The sequence below is a fragment of the Anabrus simplex genome, chromosome 12 (assembly GCF_040414725.1).
Source record: "Anabrus simplex isolate iqAnaSimp1 chromosome 12, ASM4041472v1, whole genome shotgun sequence".
Classification (NCBI taxonomy): domain Eukaryota; kingdom Metazoa; phylum Arthropoda; class Insecta; order Orthoptera; family Tettigoniidae; genus Anabrus; species Anabrus simplex.
In genome coordinates this window covers 60,939,465-60,964,302 of record NC_090276.1, presented here as the reverse complement: position 1 = coordinate 60,964,302, position 24,838 = coordinate 60,939,465, and the positions used below count along the sequence as shown (strand labels likewise).

The following is a 24,838-nucleotide window of genomic DNA, read 5'->3' as shown; positions in this document are numbered from 1 at the left end:
AATAGGTTTGTGGCTGTAAGTAAGGTTATCATTTATTTTTGTATAAAAAGGTGAAAACACACTAAAATGCTCAGTCCACAGTGTTAAGATCTATCTTCACCTGCTCAGCCTTCAATGTGTGTGTGTGTAAAAAAAACCAATGCATATTGTTTTTAAAATTTGAAATGTGTTTATTTTTATCATGTCTTATGTCAAACATTTTAAAGATATCTTCCATAGTAATTCAGTAGCTGAGGATGGCCCTACAAGGATTAGAACATATACTACTTACTAGTTTTAACATGATTATATTTAAGTGGATAGTCCAATTTGTATTGAAAAGGTGGAACAATATAAATAAATTATTTTAAAGAATTGTCAAGTCAATAAGGAAGTGAATATGAAATTTGTCACTTGTAATCTTAGCCAATCTTTAAGTAGCCTGACTTCAGGGAAGACTTCAGAGGATTGAAATAAAAGGTTACATCATATATCCTGGCTTTAGAACTTAATGTATTTTTATCTGTATACATACAAATTTGGACATTTTAAGATAAACACTTTGTTCAAGTGTTCATTAAATAAATAACATGTACCAAACATAGCCTAATTCTTACAGAATCAACAAATAAGTCAACACAGAAATATAACAGCATGGACAGCTGAAGAACTCAGTTTCAAAGATAGAAATCCCTACTTAAGATAATTATTCAGAAACATTTACTCTCATAAGGGGACTTTCAGGTCCACCGGCCATGGATCTGTTTGGTACTTATAGCACGTGAAGGTGATCCCTCGAATACAGGTGTCCCAAAGAGACAGACCAGATATCGAGGCACTCTCGAGAAAATCGGCTCTGACAAATTGCTTGTGCTTTGCATCAACTAAACACTAACAAAGTGATGACAAGCGAGTACAGCTTGCTTGTTGTTTAAAGGGGCCTAACATGGAGGTCATCGGCCCAGCGAGTACAGTACATGGATCAATGTTTACTTAAATAGGGTCATATACAAAAATGTTTCATTTTCTACTCACAGCTTTCCATTTCTGCATTCAACTTTTGAATCATTGTCAATGTAATTTAATAAGTACAGATTTGTACGTTTACTGTAATTGGGGTTTACTACCCTGTTGTAAACTGGCAATTAATTAATTAATTAATTAAATAAATATTCTTACCTGGAATATATGTAAAAAGTAAAATAAGAAGTGCATGTAATGGACTTGAACCAGCAATCCTACGATTACTATGCTCGGGCACTACTCACTAGTTGATATAAGGCACAGGGAATTTGTCAAAGCCTAGATATCTAGTTCAATCACTTTGGGACATTCACATTCAAAGGGTCACCATCATTTACTATATTAAAAAAAAAAAAAAAAATCTGTTGTTGAGTTGGTATTTGTTTAGGTTAATAAATCCATTTGGATACGATCATAAAATAGTCTTAATTTAGCTATGTAGGAAGAAAATGTGAATGGAGGTCACATGCTCAGCAATTTTGTAGAACCATAATCGCCACTACAGAAATAGTAGTAGTTATGAAACCACCAATGTCATGAAGCTTCAGTTCAGAGTAGTTGACACAAAAGCAGCTCCTGTTGTTAGAGGCACCTCTAAGAGCTAGGGGCTGTGACTGGACTAAGGGTGGCACGGGCTGCTCAGGTATTGTCTAAGTGGCAGTCTGTGTGCATGGTTGTATTGTACTTTTCAATTGTACTATAGTGTAATAATACATTATGATATACTTTTTATGAAGGGTTAGTTTATTTCATTTAATTACAATTTTGTAGCTACCAGAGAGGAGTTTTTTTTTAGATCAGACACAACATTTTTTGGTCCTTTGGATTGGATAAGCAAATGTAAAAATTTGTGTCAATTATACCTTGTCAACTTCAAACTGATAACAAATAACTACAAATTGAGACAGAACAATTTCAAATTGAGATTAATCACTTTCAAATTGAGATGAAATGAACAACATCTAACTGGTAATTTCGATATGTAACAATCCTTGTTTAATAGCAAATAAGAAATTTATTTCAATATGTCTTACATAAAGAAACGGGAAGTAGATAATGTTAAATACTAAATCTGCGCTGTCTAACAAAAATTGCCATTGGAGAGGATTGGCCAATGTACTTGGAGTCAAGAAAGCAACCATGTACAGATGGGTTAAAAAATAAAGCCCAAGTTCAATGCCAATATAGTGGAAGAAAGTGGGTGAAAACTGCAGACGAACTCAGGTCTTTATGGTTTGACACCTAAAGAAAAATGCAGAACTTTCATTAAAATAATTTACATGCAAGTTACTGTTTCTAATGAATGTCTATGGAAACAGTTGGATGGCTTAATGCTCACTCTGCAAGATATTCATAGAGAGCCGAAGAGAACTGATAGCGAATACAGCAAAGGAAAGTGATGTCAATACGTTCAGCAGCTCTTGAATTATCAAGCTGATAATGTCCCCATTATATATATAATATATCAACCTTTTTATTTCATGAAGTTAAAGGAGGTTCTAAAAAAGGAAGTTGAATAGTTACATATCAGCAGGTAGCCATGTGACCAATGTCCATGTTGTTGGTTGTATAGGTAAAACAGGGTTGATTTGTCATGAAATAAGAAGTGCTTTCAGAAGTGCAGAAGCTAATGTATTTGTACATCACTGTCTGCATGTTGCTCAGAATGTATACCACTCTTGTGTAGTGCTAGCAGCAAACAACGCTCCTTGTCATTATGGTACAAAAGAAGAAAGTATTTCCAGAGGAAGACTTTAGCAGCCTTCATTATTAAGGCTAAGTTCTTACAGTACAGTGTTCAATCCAGCTGGGAGGGTGCCTGTTTCAGTTTAAAAACTGCTATTAAATAAGATCTGGCTACTCAGTTACTAGAGATTTTAGTTGGTGAAGGTAGGGCAAATATATCCCAAACCGAGTTATGCCTTCGTCGTTTAGAAAATATTGTAGATGAAAACAAACAAACAATAAACATAACAATTGCACGAGGTATGCAACCAATGTCCAAAAATGTGTTCTAGATGCCTTAAATTTAATAGATATGATCATGCAAATAAGTAGGGCTTAAATTTTGTCCATCTCAATAAAGCTAACGGCTTGATTTTCTAATTTTTATTTATTTTCAATTTGAACATATTATTCTGAATCTGGATATGTTTGGTCTCAATTTGAAGTTGAAAAGGTATATGGATGTTGTAACATTGTTACATTTTATTTTATAAGAATTATTTCTTCCCAAAGAAATTGAGGTGGATCGAACACATTTCACAGCCATTTATTTATTTTTGTTGGTAAAGGTCGGTTTGTGTGTAGACTTGTATAAAGAGAAGGAAATTTGTCTGAACTGGACTGAAGAATAAAATTGTAAATTTCGGCAAAAAGCGCCATTTTGTACAGCAAAGCAGGGCTGCCACAACACATCCAACTTGTGCAACTAACTGAAAGTGTACATCACTGAAGCAAGGAGCAGAGCTGCCACCTGAGACTGCATTGCCATAGTATCACTGAGGATTCAGCCACCAGGCTACAGCATCATTGCATCTGTAACGGGTAAGTACAGTCTGGTTCACTTATTATGCCTTTCCTTAATGGAAGAGAACCAAAAGCGGCTTTGACAAAGGAAAGAGTTGCTGTGAAGCATCAAGTTACTAGCTTAGGGAACTTCATAACCAATTTCCAAGAAGAAAACTTAAATGATACAAAATCTCCTACAAACCAGTATTAACAAATACAGTGAAGTCCGGAGTCAACCTGAAATTAACAAAGGTGATATTTCAAATGATTCTGATTGGGAAGTATTTGAAGAGAGATCTTTGAACACTTAATCAAAAATATAAATGTTTTCTCTTCTCTTCAATAAACAGTCCAAATGCAACCAACAGTCATATGCTTAAATTATCAACCATTTTGTTAAATTACCTAAATTTAAAGGCTCCAATGCTGAATTCAAGCACTTCCATGATACTTTCGAGTCTCTAATAATTGTCAACAATGATTCTCTGACTGACATCCAGTGACAACGTGACTTGCTGTCATGCACATCAAACAATGCTCATAAATTAATTGAAAATCTTCCCATAAAAAATAACCCAACAAACTTTCAAGGGGCATGCGATTTAACATACAGCCATTATCACAACCCAAAGCTCATTTCTGATCTCCACATCAAGGACTTCTATCACTTTCTTCTGTTAAGGTTGAATCGCCCAAGGATCTATGATTGCCCATCAATAATGTATTTAACAAATCTCAATGCTTATGGGAACTTTGAATACTTCAGCACCCTTGAATGAAGATATCCCATTACATTTAGTAATTGAATGGATAGGTCTATGTAAACAATGGAAAAATAAAACCTTAGGGGACAAGTGCTCAAGTTTACGAGACCTAATCCTGTTTTTTTAAAAGTATCTGTCAGATTCTAGAAATGGTTTCTTCTTATAAAACTGCAGCTACCACACAAGAACACAAGGTCAGATGATCTTCCAAAACCTTTCACCAAATTGTATACTTCATTACTGTCATAATGTGAACTTGGTAGTCCTTCATATTCTAGTGGTGTTTTAAATGTAGGGACAGGTTAGTCAATGAGTGGTTAAGTTCACAGGAAATTACAAGCTTTGTCTCAATTGCTGGAAATATCAATCAACTGCACTTTAGGTAACTGCATAATGTGTAAGAAAAACTTTCTCATTATGAATATTTAATTCTTATGATGATCGAATAAGAGTATTAAAGGAGTCTCAGAAAATTTAAAAGTAGGTAATCACTATCTATTTTTAATTATCGATAGTTACATTTCAGTAGGGATGGAAATTCCTAGCTATGAAACTGGGTACCACATGCACATAAAAGGAGAAGACATTACAATACTTATGATAGCAGGTTTCAATTTCAAATTCATTATGCTGTGCTGTTGTAAGGATGACAGATGGACAGTAGCGAGTTGAGGCACTGGTTCCAGATTAGTTCCATTATCTGCAAACAGGAACATATTATTATTATTATTATTGTATTATTTCACTTCTAGCATGAATGATGCTGGACTCTTTTGACTAATAGGAATATTCATTCTTTGTTTTTCTCTAAGATGACATTGTTCACTTCAAAAGATGCTAAAAGGTTATGTGGAAAAAACAAAAACAATACATAGGTTGAGTCATAAGTCATGGCAACTATTTTTTTTCTCACGAACAGCAGACAGCACGAAAAATCTAAGATATGCATTTGAAAACATACGGCATGTACATGCGTATGATGCCACTATATGGTGTATGTAAACAACAGTGTGGGTCTAAGCATGCCCCCAAGTTTAGTGTGTGAGTGACGGTCAACAAGCAGGAGCAACAATCATATATTAAAATAGCAGTTCTCCGCAGCAGATATGCACGCCAATGCCATGCAGAGCTGCGGGAAGCATTAGGTGTGCATGCCATGCCCTTTATCGTAACAGCATTTCAGTGAGAGGTGTCCTACGTCAGAGATACACATGCAGCGAATGGTATTCAGTGCCTGCCCCACCGCTGGCAACGCACAGTGGACACCTTGGGTTATTATTTCGAAGGTCTGTAACCAGCAGAGACCTGTCCTTTGTACGTAGTCTTGTGTATTTGCTGTCTATACCATAATAAAACAATGTTTACCAATGGCCTGTGTTCTGTCACTTTGCTACGAGAATCTCCTGAAGTCAGAATTTGTCTTCAGGCACTATGCTTAAGTGCATGCCCTATATTTCCAAATGCATATCTTAGATTTTCCGTGTTGTCTCCTATCTGCAAGAAAAAGAATAGTTGCCATAACTTATGACTCGACCCTCGTATTAACCTTTCCTGGGCTAAAACCCACATATGGATTACCTGTCCGTATCCTCGCGGGTGGAAACCCATATATGGGCTTGCACAATACTTCAAAATTTTACTGGCTCTCTGAGTTCAAATAGTAACATGAATAGTCAACAGATGACAAGCTGCACTTACAAACATTATAAAGCCGAATTGTGGCGTTACGATTATATTACGCACATTTCTTTATGAGTTCTCAGCTGAGTTCGTTGATCGTGCATGATTGCAGAGTACTGTGGTTCATATTTTCCGGTTATTCCCTGCATTTTTGGCAAAATATTTCAAATGAACCTAATTACAAGTGATGAGATAGTTAATGAAAGTGGCAGCCAAAGTGTCAGAATTTTCATTTAGCAACAGTGAAGGTCAATCTCCCAAGATTGTAGTAGCGGTAGTGAATGCAAGACTGGCACAAGTGATCGTACAGACAATAATGCACATGCACTCGGCGCTGCCTGGACTGACGTGAGTAACTTTGATCTGGCCCATCAACTAGGATTCCAATATGTAATATTCAGCGGGGGGGGGGGGGACGGGGACGATATTACCATCATATTTTGATCAAGAGTTTATCTTTTATCTTTTCTTTGATGATGAGATTTTGAGATAATTACGAATGAAACTTGTATTCAGGGAAACACAAATAGGAAGAAAGTAACACCGTGGACTAAAAGGGCAAGAATTGCATCATGGATCCCCCCTAGTGTTTCAGACCTGGAGTCATTTATTGCTGTGGTGATTTGGATTCTTCTTCTTCTTCTTGCTGTGCTATCTCTCTAATTTGGTATTTATTCAGTGAACAATTATTATTATAGTAATAAGAGCATTCAGAACTGTACATAGTTTATTTTTAGGATTATTATTATTATTTTTGCTGTTTGTCTGTCTTGTTGTATTTTGTCAGTGAATTGTGATTACAGTAATAGAATTACAATAACAATTTTACAAATTACATTATACTGGTAAAATTATTCAGTGACACTTGTGCTGTTTTTGCAGTAACAAGTTATCGTAAAATAATAATAATTTGTTTCTGGAGCACATCAGTGCTGAAATTAAGCGAAGCCCGAAATACAGTGGAACAAACTTAAAACGGTCCACCTTTTCAATACAAAAAGTTATATTTTATTTATAACATGTATTTGTACTTGGAACTAGTTTCGACGCTGTGTTTGCGTCATCATCAGCCAAAATGGGAAACAGGCAAGCATGTAGGCATTTTGTTACACAAGGCGTTACATTAAACAATACACATCTTACAAGGAGATAAAAACAGGGACGAATATAGGAAACAAATGAATCGTTGAGAAAACAAAAGTTATACAAATTAAAAATAACCTTAACCACACATCTTGCAGTGCGAAAGTGTTCTTCTTGAATGATTCCTGAATGTAAAACACGTGCGCACACATTTCTGAGGAGCCAGCAGGCAGGACAAAGTAAAGTGAAACCTTAAGAGTTCTTCTGAGAAGAGTTCATCATTTTTCTATGTTCCGACTAACTAATGAAGTCTCCCTTGAGTTCCTGATAAACATATACAACAGGAAATTCTCCTTCACTCTCCACACTAGCTATAAAGAACAACGGTAAAATTTTAAATATTGCGCAGAGACGTGAAAGCATGATTTTGAACATGATATAACTCCTTCAGATAACCCAGTTTTTACACAAGGTGTTACATTAATTAATACACATCTTACGAGGAGATAAAAACAGGGACGAATGTGGAAACACATGCATCGTTGAGAAAGCAAAGTTATACATATTAAAAATAAGCTTAACCACACAACTTGCAGTGCGAAAATATTTGCCTTGAATGATTCCTGAATACAAAACGCACGCGCACACACTTCTAAAGAGCCAGCAGGCAGGAAAAAGTAAGGTGAAACCTTGAGAGTTCTTCTGAGAAGAGTTCATCATTCTTTCTATGATCTGACTAACTAATGAAGTCTCCCTTGAGTTCCTGATAAACATACACAACAGGAAAATTAAACAATACACATCTTACAAGGAGATAAAAAACAGGGAAAGTTATACATATTAAAAATAACCTTAACCACATATCTTGTAGTGCGAAAATATTCGTCTTGAATGAATCAGGAATGAATCAGGAGATTTGTGAGATACAGTTTCTTGAAAAATGCGTGATCGGGGATTTAGTGTTGATGGGACTGAAATTTCTGGACATTATAGCTTTTAAATCCACGTTTTGACCAATTTTGGCTCTATCTGGTGGTTGTGCGCGGAAACACAGACCTACAGCTAATCCCAAGCTGCCATTGATATTGAACGAGATCTCGAAACCTAGTTGCCAGCTGTACTGTATTCACTACATGGTTAAGTTATCGTGCTTGGCTTGTACGGTATTTGGTACAATACACTATCTTTTGCATTTTCTTCAGTAATTTGTTTTTTTCATATTGTTATATTTAGTCCTTATCTTTCTAGTATAGTACAGTAGAGCATTGTTTACAGCTTAGCGTAGCATAAATGAGTAAAATGCCCTATAGTTTTGTATAGGTTTAATAGTTCAGTGTAGCTGTGGTTTTACTTACATCTGTGAGTTGGTTAGTGTATATTTGTCTATGTATACCATGTCTCAGTGTAGTTCAGGAAAGACAAGTGGCAAGAATGTGACTCTGAGATCAGTGGAGTGTTCCCTTTGTAGGTCATAACCTCCTTGCTGCGTCAGCCATTAGTTGAGAGTAATTCGTTATTTCTGTTATTCTTGTTTTAGTGTAAGACTTTTTTTTTTTTTTTTTACAAGTTGCTTTATGTTGCACCGGCACAGATAGGTCTCATGGCAACAGTGGGACAGGAAAGGGCTAGGAGTGAGAAGGAAGGATGGCTGTAGCCTTAATTAAGGTACAGCCTAAATGTTTGCCTGGTGTAAAAATGGGAAACTACAGAAAACCATATTCAGGGCTGCCGACAGTGAGGATCGAACCCACTGTCTCTCAAATGCAAGATCATAGCTGTGCACCCCTAACCGCATGGCCAACTCCCTCATTCAGATGTTGTTAGTAAGTGCACACAGCATCTTTGAAGTTTTTATGAATTTGATTTCACTTGTGATTCATTAGCTTTTCTGAGTACAATGCTACATTTTACGAGGGCTGTGTGCCGTGGCCATAATGCATCAGCTGTTCTCGCAACACTAGAGGGATGGCAACATAGATAAAGTGATGCTTACATGTTTTGCAAACTGTCAATTTAGAACTAAAGTTGTGAGGAGTGTAGACGCTGTGTTTTCTTTATCATATGAGCTTATACAGATGTTGTAAGGTACAGAACATGCCAATATCTTTAAGAAAGCAATCTAGGAGTATACAATACCTTCACATTTTGGTGACGGGTTCAATTCCCAAAATGTTCAGAGCATTATGCAGCACACACTCAACAGCCTGCAGGAGGTAGAGCCTGGCAAACATTGTGTTCAGCACTTGCTTCTCTGGTTTCTGAAAAGAGATGGAGAAGACATTCTCATTACACGTAAGATTCCAGGGTTCAATAAAATGTAATAACTTCAGGTAAAAAGAAAGAACTTCAATCCTAAATAATTTTAATTTCTATCTCCTTTATACATTTCTGTGTAAATTAACAGGAACAAGGTTTGTCTTTTTAATAATTTTCCCAATGGTTGGCAACAATGACCTACACACGGCTTATTCTAAAATCCCGTGCTTCCTATGCCATTCGGTGAATAAATATTAATTGCTCTGTGTAACAACTGTTTTAGGTTAAAAGTGCATTTATTTGCATGTGTTGCACTACTGAGGATTTTTGAGGTTACCCTGTGAGATTATCTGTCTTCAACCGATACGACTCCCAGGAAGTGTAGTGCGATTGTAGCATTTTCACAGAATTTATTCTATGGCACTATGGCAGATATCGTAGCTAATGAGAGTGAAGACACAGTGATGCAAATTATTCAGCTGCACAAACAAGTTTGTTTAATTTCATCAAGAAAAAGTGAAACTGTGGCAGGAAAAAGAAAACCACGCAAACATTTTTTAAAAATTTGCTTTACATTGCACCAACACAGATAGGTCCTATGGTGACAATGGGATAGGAAAGAGCTAGCACTGGGAAGGAAACAAGCGTGGCTTTAATTAAGGTACAGCCTGGTGTAAAAATGGGAAACCACAGAAAGCAATCTTCAGGGCAGCCGACAGTTGGGGTTCAAGCCTGCTATATCCCAAATACAAGCTGATAGTTATGTGGCCCAAACCCTGCAGCCACTTGCTCGGTACTACAAGCCACTCTGGCCTCAGACGCAGCAAATTAAATGCCAGGCCCATGAGTTAGGCGACAACGGAGGGAATCAGCGTGTGACTAATGTTCATCATACATTTCTAGCAGGTGATAAGAAAGCCCACATAACTCCAAGGAGAAATATGCAGGAAATGTCTCTTATGGGCACTAAGTCGCCAGGATTGGACAATGGAACACTGGAAGGAAGTCACTTAGAAATGCAGGGGCAGAGGATTCAATATGTGTGTCCAGAGAAGAATGAGCCCAAAAATTCAGCACATTCGTAAAAGACCATAACGCACCCTACGAAGATGATGTTTCGGGAGTGTTTACAACACCCTTAGTGCCAGTCGGTGGCACGATGAAAAGTGATCAGTATATTGAATTACTAGTAAAGCTGCAGAAAGGATTTCCAGACGGTGACTGAATTTTTCAGCAAGACTTGGCTTCTTGTCATACTTCATAGAAAATTAAGACATCCTTCAGTGATAACAGTGTGTGTTAGAGTGACCACAAAACTTCCCTGACATTAATCTCATAGAAAACATATGGGCTATTTGCCAAAGGAGACTAGTAAAGCTTGACTGTTAAAGATAAATATGATGATGATGTATACCAATTGCAGAAGTTGTGTCCATATTGGAGATGTTTACTCTGAATGGTTTGACACAGCCAAGGGAGTACAGCACGGATTCATAGCTGTTATGGATACCATACCATACCATGGAGTAAGAAACACAGAATTACAGACTTTGGTGTTTGCAGATGATCTAGCAATACGGGACGATACAGAGGAGGGAGTACAAAGCAAACTTAATTTGTGGAAAACTAAATTCAAAGAGTATGAAATGAAAGTGAGTACAACAAAAACTGTGGCAATGAAAATTAACAGGGAGAATTCTGAATGCAACCTACAACCGTATGACAGACAGTTTGAAGAATTACACCAATTCAGATATCTAGGTAACATGATGGCCAGTAATGCCAGGGCGCAGCCAGTAGTACCGAACAGAGTAACCAAAGAGTCCAATTTCTACAGTCTTGTGCGAAACTTACTATGGGACACGAAGGTTCCTCAAAGAACAAAAATCACCCTATACAAGACATATCTCATTCCCATTCTTACATATTCCTTGCAAACATACACACTAGCATTAGAGAAAGCAAGCTTCAAGCTTATGAGGTGAAGTTGTTAGAACTGCCCTCCAAAAGACACAACTTAATCATATAAAGAACGAAGAGATCTGAACAAACCTAGGATTAATCCAATCTATGGAGGAAAGACTAAAGGTAATCCAGAATTAAACTGTTTGGGCATGTTAAAAGAATGAATAGCACAAGAATACCACGTGCTTATATGGAAGGAAGACTAACATGCAGAACACCAGTTGGAAGACCAAGAAAAAGATGGACAGACCAACTGAGGGAAAATGTGGAGAGCATAGGACGAAGTTGGAAATTTGACATGAACAGCAAGACGTTTCTGGACAGACAGCATTGGAGAGTGCTCATTTACAAGCACCCTATCCGGCATGCTGGAAGGGTTCAATGATTATGATGAGATAATTAGTGTGTGGTACCATGATGATGAACTTAGAAATATATCGTTTGTGGAATCGATGTCAAGTAGTGTGTTAACAGGTGTTAATAGTACTAGGTGTACACAACTGAAGTTGTGGTATTCAGCGCAGTACAACATGGGCTGTAATGATCGTAGGAGTCTGAAAATTTCGTAGATATGCTAACTAAACAATGTGTTTGTGAATTATGCCACGAAAATTATTAGTTCCAAGTTCTGCCACTAGGCAAAAATATGGCGCTGAATACCATAACCTGGACACCCGGAAGCTTCCTCTCTGAACAAAAGAAAAAATCTGTATGTTATTGCTGTAATCCAATTAATTTGCACGGAACTGTAGATCAGGTGTGTTTAGTGGTGTAGAAGCGTATGGAGAATGGTTTTCTCCTTTCCTTCAGGAGGAATAATGCAAACACTTACCACAAGGATGCGCACAAAGTTGTAGTAGACACTATAATGCCTACAGAGGTTGATCAGAAAGCGATACAACAAATGTGGCTGTGGTTGAGCAGTCTTAATGTGTTCCACACACTCCTGCAGCAAGCTGGGGAAAGCCAGCAGACATCCATACAGCAGCTGCCATTCTTCCTACAACAAAACAATTCACTTTCTGCTTAATCCATCAAAATATCATATTCAAAGTTCATGTCTTGATGATCCTCCTTCATAAGATATGTCATTATTACATTCATGATTTCTTTTCAAACGTGTTTATTTATGTGCTATTAATCTTTTTTAAGTTTGTGTGCTGATGATGGCTCCATGAGCCAAAACATGTCCACATACATGTTAGATAAGTAATATTTTTTGATTATGTTGTGTACTGATTAAGTGGTTAATCTATATATATTTTTTTCTTAGTTGGTATGTTCCAAGCTGTCAGTGGAGAGGTGGCATGGAATAACATCAGTAGATGAATAAGTTTGAGTGATGTCTTTAAAAGTAGAAAACATCACAATATGAAGATAAAGTTGGAATTCAAGAGGACAAATTTTTATTTATAGGAAGAGGAGTTAAGAACTGGAATAATTTACCAAGGGAGTTTTTCAATAAATATCCAAATTCTTTGCAATTATTTAAGAAAAGACAAGGTAAACAACAGATAGGGAATCTGCCACCTGGGCGACTGCAGATCAGTGGTGATTGAGAGAGGGTTCAATGGGTCCTGAAACTGAAAAGAGTAGGAGGATAAAATAAATGTTTGAATGACTATAATAAGTCACAAGATTGTGAGCAACTGCAACGTGACCTTGATAATGTTGTGAGATGGACAGCAGGCAATGGTATGTTGATAAACCGGGTTAAAAGTCAGGTTGTGAGTTTCACAAATAGGAAAAGTCCTCTCAGTTTTAATTACTGTGTTGATGGGGTGAAAGTTCCTTTTGGGGATCATTGTATGTATCTGGGTGTTAATATAAGGAAAGATCTTCATTGGGGTAATCACATAAATGGGATTGTAAATAAAGGGTACAGGTCTCTGCACATGGTTATGAGGGTGTTTAGGGGTTGTAGTAAGGATGTAAAGGAGAGGACATGTAAATCTCTGTTAAGACCCCAACTAGAGTATGGTTCCAGTGTATCAGACCCTCACCAGGATTACTTGATTCATGAACTGGAAAAAATCCAAAGAAAAGCGGCTCGATTTGTTCTGGGTGATTTCCGACAAAAGAGTAGTGTTACCCAAATGTTGCAAAGTTTGGGCTGGGAAGAATTGGAAGAAAGAAGACGAGCTGCTCAATTAAGTGATATGTTCCGAGCTGTCAACGGAGAGATGGCGTGGAATGACATTAGTAGACGAATAAGTTTGAGTAGCGTTTATAAAAGTAGGAATGATCACAATATGAAGATAAAGTTGGAATTCAAGAGGACAAACTGGGGCAAATATTCATTTATAGGAAGGGGAGTTAGGAATTGGAATAACTTACCAAGGGAGATGTTCAATAAATTTCCAATTTCTTTGAAATCATTTAAGAAAAGGCTAGTAAAACAACAGATAGGGAATCTGCCACCTGGGCGACTGTCCTAAATGCAGATCAGTATTGATGGATTGATATTATGTTCTGTAACTAACAAGGATTTACCTCTTTTACCAAAAGAGAGAAATCAACTTCTTCCAAAGGTAACAGAGGGGGATATACACCTTCCTCCACCAGCTCCTCAAAACGTTTTCTCAACACTGCAATCCGAGCACATGTGTAGAGGATAGGTACAGCTTCTGTAACAAAGTAGAGAACAAGTCTTTAAGGGAAGTTAGTTACTAAGAAATTTATAACATTTAACAACAGATGGATTACAACCTTTATTATCCACTGCAATGTGAATTATAAACAGAAAACTTTTCCAGTATCTTCCACTAGAGATTGGTAACAATGAATTATAATTATAATTCACATTTCTGATGATAAAGTAAAGTCTGGACATTTGCTCTTGGCGGACTTGGCCATGTTTTGATCTCAATGTCCAAATATAAGCTCAATTTTGAAGTAATTCTGTTCGTTTTTGAAACGAACAGGTTTCATACTTGAATTCAGCATGAAAATTCATACAATAATCGATCAAAACATCCCTTTCGAGAAAAATGGACACGTCCGACTTTCATACTACCCTACTCATATATTCTCACAAGATGTTTTCCTTTAAAATACCACCCTTCTTACTTGACATTTTTTCTCATTTCAGACTTATTTCAACAGTCAAACTTTCAACTTCCTCCGAAAATCATATTTTAAGAAAATATTTATATATTCTTAATTTTACCTTCAAGATTCAACAAGCACATACAGGGTGATTAATTTGTAAGTTCAGAGCGGAGTGCCGAGGATTAGGCGCACTGGGAAGCGGAGACAGCTAGCGCAGTGCTCGCCATGACAAGCAGGCATAGTCGGCTCAAAGAAGCGGCATGATTACACCTATAGAAACTAAACGAAACTCAACTCACTGGCTACATAGATGCTCTGGACAAATAAGTAAATGAATAAACAAATAAATAAATCAACTAGGAAATTAAACTGAACTCACCAGTATATACAGACGATGCTGAAAGCGATTTCCTTCAGCTACAATGCAAGCCTGACATCTTGTAATGAGATTTTGAAACACACTTTGTAGTTCATGGACACCGATAGAATGCACAATGTTCCTAATTTCAATTTTTAATTCTTCTGCAGTTCGAGGATTATTCCTGTAAACTTTTTCTTTAAGATTTCCCCATAGATAAAAATCACATGTGCTTAAATCAGGTGAACGAGGGGGCCATAAGCCTTTACTGATGATCTGATCATCATCGAACATTTCCCGTAACCATCACATAGAGCTGTGCGCCGCATGGGCCGTTGCACTATCCTGCTGGAAATAGCCTATCTTTTCTCTTCTTCAGTCAGTTCAGCAGAAAAATGGTTCCAGAATGTTGTGAATATAATGGTCAGAAGTAATCGTGTACGAAAAAAATATCGGACCGATAATTCGTCGGGTACTGATAGCGCACCACATACCCACGTTCACATCGTGCAGAGGTCTCGGCTGTAAAATGTGCGGGTTGTCTGTATCCCAGATTCTATTGTTCTGTGAATTGACATATCCACTCAAATGAAACCAGGCTTCTTCGCTCATAAAAAGAAAGTTCGGATCCACAATACCGCCGTGGACACTATTCATTAGCCCATTGCAAAATCGTATTCTTGAATTGAAATCTGTAGGCAGTATGTTATGGACTGAATAAGTCCAATAACATCGCAAATGTAACAATTTTGTTGCATTAGGTGGTGAAGAAGGTGAAATACCACTTTCCTGAGCTACTCTCCGAAGCGATTTATGTGGACTGACCTGGAGTCTTGCCTGTATATCTTCAAACCTCTCCCGTGTGAGAACTGTTCTCTTTCGCTTCTTTTTCTTATTGATTACGGAACCAGTACTACGCCACTTGTAAACGAACTGATGCACGTAAAGTTTTGATGGTACTGGCACACAGGGAAATTGTCTACAGATTTTTCGAAGGCACCCTTTAACGGGTTTCTTCTTCTTGTGCAAATAACACTTGACCAAAAATATTCTTTGCTCTATAGTGTATTTAACCATCGTGATAATAACCTCACAACACACCTTAAAAGTCCAACAGTTTCTGGCGAACTGAGGGACAGAGTGCTAAACAGCTGCGCGCTGGCAGTGAACACTTCTTATCTCGCCAGTGTTGACAGAAGCCATATCGCGCTCGCTCGGGACTTCCTACGGCATGCGAGGAGAAGTATGAACACTTAAATTATTCTCCCTGTACTTCTCCAGCCTTAAAAGAAGACCTCTTACATCGATTTTATTCGTTAAACTTGGACATTGACTTTTGGAAATTTTAAACCCAACATGAACGAATATTTTAATGAACATTTTACCTTATCATCATTATCATAATCATCACAAGTGTTTTATTTGTCTTATCAATTGTTGTTAATTTTTTTTTTTTGCTATTTGCTTTACGTTGCACCGACACAGATAGGTCTTATGGCGACGATGGGAGAGGAAAGGCTTGGGAATGGGAAGGAAGCGGCCTGGTGTGAAAATAGGAAACCACGGAAAACCATCTTCAGGGCTGCCAACAGTGGGATTCGAACCCACTATCTCCTGGATGCAAGCTCACAGCTGCGCATCCCTAACTGCGCGGCCAACTCGCCTGGTGTTAAATCTTTTAGCTCATGATGTTCCATAATTGGAACGAAATATGTTCTATTTAATATTATACTCAGAGATTAAGCTGGATTATGTTATGTAAATAATAAACCAGCTATAAGAAACTGACAAGTATTGGAAGGTGGGAATCTCCTTGTAACATAACCCTAGTTATTCTTTTGGAGGAAAACCAGGACATGACAGATATTCATTGGCCCTTGCAGAATGTCTACGGAGACCTGGCAGTGGACAAAAGAAAGGCGAGTTGTTAGGCAAGGCGTGTTTCATCATCACAAGGTCGAGCAAATCTGACTGATCTGGACTGTTCTTCCTCATCCACCCTACAAGCCCTGATCTAGCGCCTTTTGACTTCTATCTGTTTGGTCCAATGAAGGATGCACTCCGTGGGAAGTACTACGCGGAGGATGGGGAAGTCATCGATGCAGCACGATGTTGACTCCGACATTGACCTGTCGAGTGGTACCGTGCAGGCCCTCACATTACGGTGGCATAACGCCGTAGCATTGAACGAAGATTATGTTGAAAAATAGGGTGTTGTAGCAAAAGGATTGGGGAATAACATGGTGTATTTGAATCCTCAACAATACCAACCTGCTTTTAGAAACAAAGAGTGTTGCATATGTATTGAACTCCCTTCGTATGTACTTACAGATTGTGGAATAAATTCATACTCACTATTGCTGCGATCATCACCAGGTTGCACGTCCAGACTGACAGGCTGATTAGGTCTAACAGACAAAAGTTCTACCCGAAGGCCCACTCTGGATAGCTTTCTTCTCTCTGTCTGCTCCTGATCAACTTCGGAGCAGGAACGCATCTTCACATCCTTACTTCTCAGTCTAAAACACACAAGTGCATTAAGATAAAACTTATGAAGCATTCATAACCAAACAAAGATAACAAACATTATTGTGAAAGAAGAAATAAATACAGTGAACTTGATTCTATTTTACGAAAGGGAACCAAGGAAGCGTTCATGCCCAACTATACGATGGTTGTTTTGAGAGGTTTATAACTAGATGTGGAGTACAGCAAGGAAGTACTTTGACGCCATTATCATTATTTACTGTAATGAAAGAGATAATGAAAATGGTCAAAGAGATGATCTATGCCAATGACATTTGCTGAAGCAGAAGTACCGAAAAAAACAGAACGACAGGTAAAATGCATAACCAAAATTTGATCTTAAAAGAAGTTGTTCCAAAACAGTGCTGCTGTCAGTTAGTAGGTAGGAAGAAAGCTTGACAAAGCAAATTGTTTCAGATACTATATGGCCAAAAAAGAAGCAAGTTTGTACCGAAACTGAAAAGCCAAACTCATGGTGGTACAGCCCTGATGGGTCCTAGGTACAAAATTCTGTCAAGTCAGTGTCTGAGAAAATCTGTCAAAAGTAGTTAGTAGGACATAAAAACAACAAGCCTATTAAGCAACTGCTTTTCAGCCCAAAGGCTGGCAGATTAAATAGCGACACATGGCCACCACGACAAATCCTCTCAGCCGTTATTCCTCGCTTTCCAAACTGAGGCTATCATTTCACTGTCAGATATCTTGTTAGTCACTTACACACAGACCTTGAATCAGCCCTTAGATCCAGGAGAAAATCCCAGATCTGGCCAAAAATCGAACTTGGGGCTTCTTGGTAAGAGGCAGGCTTGCTACCCTCACACTGTGAGGTTGGCCGTTTTTATACCACCAAGTGCAAATATTCAATGGGATTAATAATAACAACATTATTGTTTTTACGTCCCACTAACTAATTTTTTCCTGACACACAGACTTGCCAGAATTTTGTACGCAGGAGTAAATCTACCAACATGAGTCTGACATATTTGAACACCTTCAAATACCACTGGACTAAGCCAAGATCGAGCCTGCCAAGTTGGGGTCAGAAGGCCAGCGCCTCAATCACTGAGCCACTCAGCCTGGCTTCAATGGGATTCTAAATCCTACAAACAATCAAAATTACCATTCACAATAGTTTCTTTATACCTCTTATCATGTATCTACACTCTAACCTACAGAGATATTAGGAAGCTCCAAGAAATGTAAATGAAATAACTTTAAAAAAAAAAGAAAAAAAAAAACCAAGAAAGAACACAATCCAGCAGCCTAAGTTAAACAGTCACTACGCGAAACATTATCTAAGGCCAGGCTAAGGTGGTTTGGTTATTTCAAATGGATGGAACCAGAAAGAGTTGCAAGAAAGTGGCTGAAGGCACGAGATCCAAGGAAAAGGTGGCTTGATCAAATCAAGGAAGATGTGGACGAACGAGGTTTGGAGTTGCACCAGCTTATCTGGACAGACACTGCTTGCTGGTATGTCTTGCACAGTCTGGTGACATGATGTGTCTGATCTGGACCACTTTGTTACAGAGGTTCAGACAATATTTCATCTAAATTGACTGTTTTGTTTCGTTTGCATGCCCTAAAGATCTCCTGCAAGTCTCATTTACAAACTGTAGGCACTGAGCGGAGTTGCCTACATTAACATTTCTGTAAACTGCTGAACCCATCAAATATCTTGCTCATCTTATGTGAGAAGTTTTTTTTTTTACAAGTTGCTTTACGTCGCATGGACACAGGTTTTATGGTGTTAATGGGATAGAGAAGAACTAGGAGTGGAACGGAAGCAGGGTGGACTTAATTAAGGTACAGCCTCAGCATTTGTCTGGTGTTAAAATGGGAAACACCGAGCTCGATAGCTGCAGTCGCTTAAGTGCAGCCAGTCTCCAGTAATCGGGAGATGGTGGGTTCGAACCCCACTGTCGGCAGCCCTGAAAATGGTTTTCCGTGGTTTCCCATTTTCACACCAGGCAAATGCTGGGGCTGTACCTTAATTAAGGCCACGGTCGCTTCCTTCCCATTCCTAGGCCTTTCCCATCCAATCGTCACTATAAGACCTATCTGTGTCGGTGCGACGTAAAGCAAATAGCACAAAAAAAAAAAAAAAAAAAAAAAAAAAAAAAAAAAAAAAAAAAAAAAAAAAAGGGAAACCACCTTCAGGGCTGCGAAGGGGTGTTATTCGGACCCACTATCTCCCGGATCAAGCTCACAGCTGCACACCCCTAACCCACGACCATCTTGCTCAGTTTTGTGAGAAGTCATTTTGTCTATATATTTATTAGATAGTAACACTTCCTCAATTTAGACGTTGCCTAAAAGACAAAGTATACTTAATACCAACTGATACTGTGTAACAGAAAAATACAAAGAAGTCTATTGAATGGTAACACATTCACGCCTGTATCCGAGTTATTGCCTATAGCGCGTGACCATGCTGCGGACCGTATCCGAGTTAGCCTGGATAAGCGCAACCTTGAACTCGAGCTGTTCCTATGCAGCTGGGATCTGCTGTATTTTGGTCACAAATATGAGCGAGAGAGATGAAAGTACTACCCTTATGAATGCTTCTACTCACCAAAAACCACATGTCCACGGCGATTTTCCCTCCCAATGCACTTTCTTTGTTTTGTTTCTGAAGGTAGCCTAGCGCTGACACAACTAACTGCGTAGTTGGTTTGTGATTCAACAAGTGTGTGTATAATCGCGTTCTGAAGTGTAACCATGGCATGTAGGGACAATATAAGTGATGCAAATTTACAAAGCACAGTTTTTCAGCTGCTTGAAAATTATCTTGGCCAGGGGTATACAGTTTATATGGACAATTATTACAAATAGCGTTGGACTCGCGAAACAATTACGGGAGCAGAACACTGCCGTATGTGGAACAATACGGTCAAATAGGGGTGAACCAAAAGATCTAAAGGAACACCAGGAAATTCTCAAACGGGGGAAAAAAGTGAACCCGACATAAAAGTACAGTCACCTCTCTCCAAAATCTCACCTCCAAGTTAACGTCCCGCGATTTTGCCGCCAAAAAAGGCACCGGCCAAAGATCCAGCATTTAGGTTAGATGGGAAGAGAAAAGAGCATATTCTCTTGAAGTTTCCACCACCAAATATAGTCAAGTTCCCCTGAAGAAGATGCAAAGTGTGCTTCAAAAATAAAATTATTAGTGAAACATGCTATTTTTGTGGAAAGTGTGGTGTTCCCATTCACCCAGAAAAGTGTGACATTACCTACCACACCCTACAGAGATACGAGAGGACATTAAGGTATGTGCAAAATTTTGTTTCCATATCTTGTTTAGTTTAGAACTTATTGTGGAAAGAATTCGTTGTTGTTGTTTGCTCTGCCACTAACAGCTGGAATAGCAGGGCCAGCCCTTTAAACAGCCGCTCAGATGATGGGCGTGAATGTGTTAAAACAAATCACCGAAGGTGGTATCGTACAATAATTGATGATTTCAAGGCAGAAAGTCCGATATCAATAGTCATGAATTTTAGCAGGTGGAATGCCTTGCAAAACTCAACAAATTTTCTAGGTACCATGCCCCTACTCCCGATTAGCAAGCCCACAACTTCGATAGGGTTGACAGAACAGCAGAGGGTCCAGAAAGTTTCCGAACAGTACAATACAATGTCCTAGTGTCCTAGTTGCAACTAATCACTAAGAAAACTAAATGTATTCTTCTTCTTCCTTACTGTTTGTCTCACATGTTGGTGGGGTCTGCTGTTTTGGCTCTCTGTTGCCATTTTACAGATTGTGTGCCTGATAAGGCTGCAGCCTGAAAGCTTGAGATCTTTGAACAGGGTGTTAACTGGCCATTTCCCATCAACCTGCAAAGTAATACCAGTCTTTGCCACTGTTGGTACTTCTGCTCAAAGTACATACTTGCAGCAGCATTGATGATTTTCTCTAATCTTTTCAATGAATGGTGTCACTCCATATTGCCTGCAAATTTCATCATTTGTGAGATGGTCAAACAGCGTCAGGACAGATGTCCTCCTGAGCATTTTCGTTTGCATGACAAGTCGTCATTCCACTTCTTTTGGTGAAGGCCAGCATTCAGCACCAAACAAGGCAACTGAGTGGACAATAATATGGTATATTTTTGACTTAGACCAGACTGGAATAATTTTGTCACAGACAGAAAACATCAATTACAGAATGCCATTTAAACCTTGCAGGGCTCAAGTGGTTAGAGATTTCTCCACTGAGGGTTCCGTCATCAGCAACTGTTGAGGCAAGGTACTTAAAAGTCCTCGTTGTTGGTAAATCAACACCACTAACTTTGATGGTATTCAAATAATTTAGATTTGTAGGGAGAATATCCGTTTTCTTAACACATTCACTCCCATATCTGACAATGGTGTGTGAAATACCATATTCGACCTCAGTTAAATTTGAAATCGTGCTAACTTTTTATGTTTTCGAATGCACGTTAGATGACTGTATCCTACTCTACGGATCATGGTAGAGCAACAAGACTCATTTTGCTATATAATTTTCTGGTAGATAGCGGGTAGATGAACATTTTACTGGGATGTGTGGTCTAAACAAACATGTGCCAGTCACAAAGTCTCTGAAGTGCGCAGTTGGAATTCAAGTGGTGTTGAGTGATGAAGAAAGTAAAAGGTCGTTCTAGATCATCTTGTGAAGGTGTGTACAAATGTTCAGATTTTTAGGGTTTATAGTATAGGACGGATAGTAAGTTAAAGCCATATTTTACATGTTACCTAGCGTAAGGGGAAAGACCACATCGCTAAAATCCCAAGCTCATCCACTGTACAGACTCTAACCAGCACCATGATGGTTAAGATCATGCAAAAGTTTCTTGAAGACCATGCATAAACTTGAAGGAACACACGAGCACGCAAGACTCACTTTTTGGCGAGCTAGGGTAGAGCATCTTGGACGATGGAAAACACCTCGTGAAGATTTACCAGCTGGACATATGGAGTACGGATGATTTTGAGATCTCTAAATAGGCTGCGCTCAGGTGTTACTAGGTGCAAGACCAATCTGCACAAGTGGGGATATTCTGCGGATTTTGTTTTGTGTGTGTGGTGAAGTGCAGACTACAGCTCATCTTTGTCCTGCCACATGTACTGAGAAAGAGCCGCTCGAGGCGACAAGGAATGCACTCAACGTTGATAATTTCTGGTGTATCACAGTATGAACCTTTGGTGCACAATTTATTTTTATTTTCTATAATCTTCTTTTTGTAAATCTTTATAAAAGGGTTGGAAATTAAATAGTGGCAACACTGCTGTGGAGACGCTATGCAACAGAATCTAATATTGTCGCTGATAGCACACGTTTGTTACATACCTACCTTACCTCAGAGCAAATGGACTCGCCCTTCCCACATCACCTGCGTGTGCACAAGCGAGAGAAACACAGTCACGTGTGAGCTAGTGGTCCAACGTAACGTTGTCACAACGTTTTCCAAACAGGAACAATGGAGTTGGATCAAGATTGAATGTGCTAGAGGTCGTACAGCACGACAGTGTCATCAAGGTCTTCAAGAGACTTGCAGGGAATCTGGATTGCCTTACAGAACAGTGGCGCATTGGGTAAAAGCCTCAACGATGGTCGGCAAACTGTGGTGGACATTCATCGGACAGGTTGTCCTACGAGTGAAGAAGTGCATGCTCTTGCCGCGTTATTGGACAGTGATCGAAACCAGACGATTCGTGAGCATTCGCTTCAGAACTGTTGCAGAGATTCGACAGATAATAGACCGCTTCGTTCGCACCATCAACAGAACAGGCTCTGCTAAAGGTATACTATGACTTCCACATCGCTGGCAACGGGTTATACACAACGCTGGTGACTACATTGAAGGTCAGTAAAGGTTGTTAACACGAACTCTTTTGTATTGTCAGCTTACAGAACAGTAGTTTTCTGAAGATCTCTTGTGAGGGTCCTTTTTTTTTTTTTTTGCTAGGGGCTTTACGTCGCACCGACATAGATAGGTCTTATGGCGATGATGGGATGGGAAAGGCCTAGGAGTTGGAAGGAAGCGGCTGTGGCCTTAATTAAGGTACAGCCCCAGCATTTGCCTGGTGTGATGGTATCCTAACTGTTATAGAGAGGAGAGACAAAAGAGCAGATCCTTGATCTACTCCTAACGAAACAGGATAATCACCAGATAATCCAGTAACTGACTGTACCCTACTCTTTGGATCATGGTAAAGAAACAAAATATATATACTGGGCTGAGTGGTTGAGGAGCTGGCCTTCTGACTCTAACTTTGCAGGTTCGATCCTGGCTCAGCCCAGTGGTATTTGAAGGTGCTCAAATACACCAGCCTCATGTCGGTACATTTACTGGCATGTAAAAGAACTCCTGCAGGACTAAATTCCGGCACCTCCACATCTCTGAAAGCTGTAAAAGTAGTTAGTGGGACGTAAAGCAAATCAGTGACAAGAAGCCATATAATAAAACAAGTACACAGGATACAATAGGGACAGATGGATTTATTTATGTCTTCATGAATTGGTGAAGTGGGATCAAGAGAAAGCAGAGACAAACATAAAAGAAACAAAGACACGTGACTTCCCGTTGTGCAATAGCATGAACGACACACTCGCATGAGGTTAAACAGATCTAAATATGTATTTCAGGTGCTCTACCAAGAGATGGCATGACATGTTATATACTGTTCAGAAAACGAAGAACTGATCCTTCTTGTGAGAAAAACTGTGTTTGATTACTCGTATCTTGACCAGTTTGCATTCTATTCCACATCGAGTGAGAAATTCCTGACATGCAGTTTAGCAAGCGATAATATTTCTGAAATTTTGAACAAAAGTGAGATAGAATTTTCATGTCAGATTGTGAAGAACTGTTTAGTGGTAGTGGTTGTTTTATTTACTGGCCTGGCTTTTAATGCAAGGAATATTTGAGGACATGTTTGGCTCACTCCTACTTGACCCCCATGGGCGACCTCCACGTATTGATATGGGATGATGATGGGACAGTGACAGATCCAAGAAAAGTGACAGTGAATCAGAAAATTCTGAAAGCGATGTTGTGACAGCTGGGTTCCAGTAAATGGAAAAACCCTAAAAAGTGAACAGATGAAATGGGGGTAGGGTGGCAACCACAAAAACACCACTTTCTGTGACTAGTTGTATACCTCCAATATGTCAGGCCATAAAAGCCCTTATTTAGCCAAGATGAATTCAAAGTATGTCTTGTGGCTATCCTTGACTACTACAGACTCAAAATGCCAAAGAAATCTCAAGGCTTAGTGACCTTAATCTACTTACAGCTGTCAGTGTCAAAATTAGTAACAGTTCAGTTACTGTTTGTGACAAAATTATTGACAATTTATCTAGTTAGCAGAAAGAAAATTACATTCAGAAAGGATGAAACAGTACTGGGCCGACATAAAGAAGAAAAACCTCCATAAACCTGACTTAATGAATGAAGAAACTAAGAAAGGGATACACCTTGTACCTTTTACTGGATGGGTAACAGTAAAGAGAAAAGAAATGGAGTGGGATTTATAGTGAATCAGAATGTTGAACCAATAACTGAAGTTGAGTATGTAAATGAAAGAATTATAATAATGCACATACATGCAAACAAGGAACTACTGAAGATAGTACAGGCGTATGCTCCACAGGCAGGATG

The 24,838-nt window shown here is 38.7% G+C and overlaps 1 protein-coding gene across 2 annotated transcripts in view; it reads right to left on the bottom strand.

Moving 5' to 3' along the window:
• Nucleotides 1-472: 472 nt before the first annotated feature.
• LOC136884199 (DALR anticodon-binding domain-containing protein 3) overlaps nucleotides 473-24,838 on the bottom strand; it is a 42,322-nt gene continuing 17,956 nt past the window's right edge. For both annotated transcript variants that reach the window (XM_067156243.2, XM_067156244.2), the window contains 5 exons: nucleotides 17,026-17,189; nucleotides 13,755-13,888; nucleotides 12,094-12,261; nucleotides 9,177-9,298; nucleotides 473-4,977 (listed from right to left, as the gene is read on the bottom strand). In XM_067156243.2, coding sequence (XP_067012344.2) covers nucleotides 9,179-9,298; nucleotides 12,094-12,261; nucleotides 13,755-13,888; nucleotides 17,026-17,189 — 586 coding nt within the window. In that variant the 3' untranslated portion in view covers nucleotides 473-4,977; nucleotides 9,177-9,178. The remainder of the gene's footprint in view (nucleotides 4,978-9,176; nucleotides 9,299-12,093; nucleotides 12,262-13,754; nucleotides 13,889-17,025; nucleotides 17,190-24,838) is intronic.